This window comes from Heterodontus francisci, chromosome 43 (genome assembly GCF_036365525.1).
Source record: "Heterodontus francisci isolate sHetFra1 chromosome 43, sHetFra1.hap1, whole genome shotgun sequence".
Lineage (NCBI taxonomy): Eukaryota > Metazoa > Chordata > Chondrichthyes > Heterodontiformes > Heterodontidae > Heterodontus > Heterodontus francisci.
Window position 1 is genome coordinate 28,476,445 of NC_090413.1, and position 6,548 is coordinate 28,482,992.

At 43.8% G+C, this 6,548-nt stretch overlaps 1 protein-coding gene across 3 annotated transcripts in view; it reads left to right on the plus strand.

Annotated features, from left to right (window-relative positions):
- LOC137355779 (cysteine protease atg4da-like) overlaps positions 1 to 6,179 on the plus strand; it is a 28,807-nt gene extending 22,628 nt beyond the window's left edge. For all 3 annotated transcript variants that reach the window (XM_068021283.1, XM_068021285.1, XM_068021284.1), the window contains one exon: positions 838 to 6,179. In XM_068021283.1, coding sequence (XP_067877384.1) covers positions 838 to 1,020 — 183 coding nt within the window. In that variant the 3' untranslated portion in view covers positions 1,021 to 6,179. The remainder of the gene's footprint in view (positions 1 to 837) is intronic.
- Positions 6,180 to 6,548: the final 369 nt, after the last annotated feature.

The window sequence follows — 6,548 nt, forward strand, 5'->3', positions numbered from 1 at the left end:
GTACCAGGGTGTTGCGGAGGGAACAATCCTTTCGGAATGCTGACAGAGGAGGGGAAGGGAAGAGGTGTTTGGTGGTGGTATCACACCGGAGGTGGCGGAAATGGCGGAGGATGATCCTTTGGTTGTGGAAGGTGGTGGGGTGGAAAGTGAGGGCAAGGGGAACCAGTCACGGTTCTGGGAGGGAGGGGAAGGGGTGAGGGCAGAAGTGCGGGAAACGAGTCGGACACGGTTGAGGGCCCTGTCAACCACAGTGGGGGGGAATCCTCGGTTGAGGAAAAAGGAAGGAATGTCTAAAGTGCTGTTGTGGAAGGTTGCATTATCCGAATAGATTCATCGGTTGGAGAACAGTTGGAGTGGACTCCCTAGCAGCATGCTTGAGGTCAAAACCCAGGAGGTATTACAAAACAGCTAGGTGTAGCAATTGAGAGACTGCAGAGTTTTTCTGAACAGATGAATTAAGATGGGCTGAATGGCCTTCCTCATCGGAAAACGTCTAGCAAATCCCCAGTTGCATTGAGCCACTATGTGGGAATTCACCACCATCTGTTGATTTGGTCGATGCATCCAGAGTTAGTGTCTGATTGTTGTCATGGAAGTTATCCCAACAGCTGCTGGTCCCCAGCTTTAATGAACAGTAAGTTCCTCCCTGTACCTTACTTTAAAAAAAATCACCAGTGTTGTAAATACCTCTCTAACCCTCAAATCTCCTCCTCATTAACTGTTGATACAGCTCCTTTTAAATGAGTCATTGACCCTGAATCAATAACTTTTTCAGAGAGTTTGATTCAGGTTATGGGGGGAAGTTTGTGATCTGATGTAATTTACTTTTTCCTTTAGGTATTGGGCTCCTCATCTTCGAAAGAGAAGTACCCTATTTTCACCTTTGCAGGGGGCTGTGCTCAGGATTATGGTCTGGATGAGCTCTGCATTCGCAAACCGGATAAAACTGTGCTAATCTCCAAGTCTGGAAGACCAGGGAAGTCAAAGCAGAACAGCACTGATGAATTTGTCTTTCTGTGATGAGCAAATGGACTCAAACTAGATATCTGTGCCTGCTATATTTCAGCAGCGAATAAACTGGGAGCCTCTCGGAGTGTTCCTTTATTTATATTCTGTGGCCTTTCCATGAAGGAGTGGTGTCATAATGATACACAACCTCCTCTATGGGTGGCTTTTATTTTGACACTGGTGTTAGCTCTCTTCCTTCCTGACCAAGCATCGTCCAGTTGAAGTTTCTTTCCCTTGTAGCAGTACTGGTGCTGCACATGTCTATTGTAGATCTGTTTGTGCAGATTATTTGGGAGTTTGATGATTGCAAGCTGACCAACACTGGTTTGAAATAAAATATGTTATGGGTGACACAAAGGCCCACGGGTTGCTGGGTTGTGTCGGGTGAGGCGGTGACTTATACTGGGGTAGGAGTCTGCAGGTGACAGCGGCCGCTCATAACTCGCCCAGTCTTTAGTATGAGCCTGAAAAGTGAGTGGCAGGAAGTTAGTTCCTTGGGTGGGTGTTGTGGGTGGGGAATTGGAGCTGAGTCTGATTCTGCCCTCAGCTGATCATGTATAATTCCAGGAGACTAGGTTACAGTCAAGGCTGGGAATCCTGACTCGCTCCCCCTCTTCCCCAGGCCTAGGGTCACTGAGGCTAATTGTATGGTCTCACAGCTCCCTTGGATAATTGACACATTCAGCATAGAATCAAGGACCTTTTAATTTGCATGTTTCTTATTCCAACATTTCACCCCTGGGAGGTACAGCACATCAGCCCAACGGTGAGGATGACTCCTATGTGATTTTCCTTTCACATGTACAGTTGGTGCAACCCGCAGTAACTCGATTCAGAATAGTCACTTGTGTGAGTGTAAATCTGTACCCTGTCTCTCCACAGTGCAGATTGGTGGGCCTACAACACTCCTTTGGAATTTCTCTTCTAAGACTCCTCCTGACTTGCCCAGAACATTCTGTCTAAAGATAAATTGCCAGTGTTGTGACCTGAATATTTTTGGTGCCTCTGAAAACTGCACCTTCAGGTGGGGAAAGGAGGAGCAAAAAATTTAGTTTGAAAAGATTGGGACTAACATAAACTATTTTGATTTGTCACTTTATGGATTCTTTTTAAATTCAAACATGAAGTAGTGCTGAGATCAGAAGTACAATATTGAGCAAGAGAAAGAAGATCAGTAAAAATACTATCATTAAAAACTAGTGCTACCTCAGTGCTAAATCCACACACAAGCAGCTGTCTTGCACTGTGACCTTTTTAATCAAGTGCTCCTGATGCAGTCTCTTTCCCTCTGGGACCTGCATTCAAATTTATCTCAAAGTGGTGGGACAGAAGTGACTGCTGCCGATAAGCATTCTACAGGAAAGGAGTGTGGACAGTTTTAAACTGGACACTAGTGAACAGCATAGAACTACCCCTAATTTGACACTAAAATCTCACTCAGGCCAAAGGATGTTGGTGTGGAAAACGGAAAAGAGACCAGTGTTGGAGGGGCTCTCTTCTGAGGTGTGTGTGTTCAGGCAGAACATTGGGATAAGAAAGAGCTTTGATCTACACTACCTATGCTGTACCTGACGACCTACAATCTCTGAACGTGAGATGACTGCAAGGGATGGTCTGATCCCTGTGTGACTTGTGACTCCAGCACTGCTACCTAACCCAAACCTGCAACGCTGTTACTGCCAGCTGATCAGTGCTGGCTGCAGAAGCTTGAAGCAGGACAACTAATCTGAATGACACCCCAGAGTGCCATCTTTCTTAACTAATTGATCAAACAGATAAGAGCCAGCTAATTGCATAATTACTTAGGTTGTGTTATTTATTTTATACGTTCCAACTCCTGTATTTGGAGATTCGGTTGATTGTGTTTCAGAATAAGCTCTTGATCTGAAGCATAACTATTTATTTCCTCATGTCTGACTACATCCTTCCCAATCCCCCCAGGAGGGGATTTGTTGCAGGGTAGTGTAGCATTCTCAATTTTTGCACTTGTAACTATCTGCTAGGATGTTGGTAGGATTTCCTGAACCCATGTAACTTTAAAGGGGTGGTAACTGATCTGGGATCATTGGACTGATGGCTTCCCCTCAGGTCACTGTAGAAGTGTGAAAAGTACCAAACTGACCCCAAAGTTAAACCAGGAAACCTTATTTTTAAATCCTTTTTCATTTTTGGCAGGGAATCTCAATGCAGCAATTTTAGGTTTGAAGGCTCTTGAAATTCACTTGTTGCTGTTGGTTTTGCACGCTGCCCAGTATATCCTTGCAAACAGAATCTGATGTGACCGGCAGTACGGAGCTTCACTGGAAATTTTAGAATGCTGTTAGGAAACTTGAGAACATTGCCAGACAGATTGCTGAATCACCCCTTTTTCCTTCAGTGTAGCTATTTTGTGTTTGCAGCAGATAAAGAATGTCACACATATGTAATTTGTGACTAGCAACCTTTAAATGTGTTTTGTGTGTATGATAGATTGGCTTAATTTGCTCTAGACCTGGTGATGATTGAATCTATATCCCTTGGTCCAGTCTGGCTAGTGTAGATGTTGGAGTGCAAAATCTGATAGCTTTGCTATTAATGGACTGTTACTGTTAAATTATAATTGATGGCTTTACTTGGAAGAGTCTATAACACCATAGTGCCTGTATGCAATGAGAAACCTGTGAAAGCCAGATATTGCCTGGCTGAAATAAGTGAGCTTTTTAGAGTCAGGAACCAGAGTAGCACACTCAGAAGCGACTTGCAAGGATGGAGGGGTGTCAACAGGAGCAGGAAATGCTCAAGACATTGTGATCCATACATTGGAGATGTTCTAGTTTAACAATGCCTCGGTGAAAGCTGATTTGTGAAGAGTGCAGAGTACTCTCACTGTCACCTCTGAGTGCGACTGCTCTCACCATCCCCGCAGCCACCTGATGCGTAGTCTTTAGCATTGCTGTTGAAGAGCCTTTATATTAATGTCAATATTTACCTGTGTGGGTTGAGTTCATTAAGCCTATTAATTGCTGCATTTCAGTCCCCCAGCACAAAACACTGGACAAAACCATCATTGGAACATGGTGGCCAGTCAATTAACATATATATTCTCAAATTGTTTTCTTTTAGAGGGGAGAGGTGGTGTTTGCACAGCAATTTAAACATTACAGCACTTTTAGAGAATTCATTTTATGTTACTTTTTTAAAAAATTTGCACAGTAACAGAAAGATAAGGAAAACTATTTAAGTTTCCATGGTCCATCTTTCTGTGATTCTGCTGTGCATCTTTACTTTAACTGGAAAGTTAGTGATGGAGCTGTGACATCTTTAGCCGCTCCCGCTGCAGTTCACTAATGGGTGCGGTTTTGGCGGGGTGTGTAATACATTGTAAATTCAGAGTTAATCAGATTGCAGAACTGGCAGGAAGGATTGAGAGCGCACAGTCAGTTCTGAATGCATTGTAAAATTAGTCACTTCCGATCTTCCAAAACAAACTCAAATGTATAGACATTGACTATTTTGCTAATGACCGTAACTGTGCGTTATTAACCTGCTTTTCTGATTACCTTGCAATTATTTCCATGGCCACACCCAGTCATGGGGGGGTTTTGTTTTCATTGGAGTCACTGGGTTAGACTGTCAGAAGATGTGCAAACACTCCACGCTTATTGAAGCCAAGCTGTCTGAGAGTTAGTAATGCTTGAATACTCTGGTAGATCCAACTCTGCCCTCCTCTCACCAATTTACTGGGTGTTTTTTGTCACCTGCCCTAATGTGAATTAGTTCTGCTCTTGAATCTCAATCCATGCAGATGTAAAAATGGATTGCTTTTTCTGTCTTGAACAGGCTGTTTATAACTGAGAAATGATTGTTGTTTGATTTTCCGTTTTGTCTGCCAGGCATTGTTTAATTACCCCCTCCCCCAATCTACTCTCATGACCTCCTGTTCTTGTGGTTCAGGTGGATGTTCAAGATCCCAGGGCACCATTCGAAGAAGTGCAGGGAATTCTTCTGGTGTCCTGGCCAACATTCCTCCCCTAACTAATGACACCAAAACAGATCTAACGTCTCATTGCTGTTTATGGGACCTTATATGCAAAATGCTGCCATATTTACCCACATAACCACTGTCATTGCACAGTGTAATTATTGTACAAGAAGCACTTTGAGATATTTGAGAGATGTTCTAAGCTGCAGCAGCAATTGTAAGTTCTTCCTCAATATACTAATTGAATCACTTCTTTCAAAATTCTCACAGCAGGGTTGCACTCCCAGAGTCCTTGTTGCTTCAATACTATCTGAAATGCTGCATCAGTAATCACATTCACAGTGTGTGGGGGTCTGTGCTGGAGCGTTTTCCACTGAGCTCAGCCTGACTCGGGCACACCAGTCTAACTCACACCTAACTTGTACCACTTTTGGCTTTGATCAATGACACAACTGTTTCAGTATTCATGACATCAGGGGGAAATTCCAGGATGGTTAGGGCTGCCACCATCGGCTGAGAGGGCTGGCTGTCTTCATGACCTATGTAAGTGTCAATGCTTGCACTTGGGTGGTAGGAGGAGCCGAGCATTAGCTGTAGGGTGGCGTTCTCTGTAGAATTTTGTTTCCTTGCTTCCACCTACTGGTGTTTTGCACCTCTTTGTCCACTGCCCCCAAACATGGACTCATTGCTAAGGTAAATATAGTTTCCCGCAACCCTTCCCACTCTTCAGTCAAATTGTATTGGTGATTGCAGGCAAACTATTTAGCTGTGGAGGATTTCACAGCCTGATCCCTACTTCCAACAAGGGTTACTGAATAGCAATGGGGGATCAAGAACCAGACACCCCTTTCTCCCGACCATTGCCCTCAGACAGGGCAGACCAGACCAGGTATTGAAACAATGATCTTCCTGACTCAGCTGATGTCTTTACCTGTAAGCCATTAGGGAGGTTTTCCCCTCTTTTTGTTTGAAGCCAACTGCTTGTATAAAGTGAAGTGAAAATTAGAACTGTAACATCCCGGGGGGGCTCGCTAATTGCAGTGATGTGTCTCACCTTGGTTACAGACTTCCAAACTATATTTAAATCAAATGCTGCAAGATTGCTGAGAAAATCAGGTGTGTAATTTCTCTTCGGAGGTTTTGTCATCTTTGTGTACATTTTAATTCCAATGCCTAACTTTGAAATGAAGAATTATATTAACTTGGGGTGGGGGGGGGGGGGGGGGCGCAATTGGAATCCATCTCAATGGCCAGTGTGATGACCATTGCTTTGTCTGAGAGAATATTGAACTGTTGGTGTTTATATGGTATTTGTATTCTCACTGTCATTGAAATCTGTACATTGTTGATGCTGTTGTGCATGTACTACTGAAAACAGCTGTTCCAACAGTGCTGTTTTAGCAGGGCCTGTGCGTCTACTGATGGTGTCCAAATTACTTTATAGCACCCTTAATGGCACAGTGCAGAACTGTGTCACACCATACTACTGAGTCATAAATGATCAGGAACATCCCAGGCTCTGTCCCTGGTCTGTGCTGAGCTTTGCTGATCTCAGTTGAGGATCTTGTGCCTCTGGGTT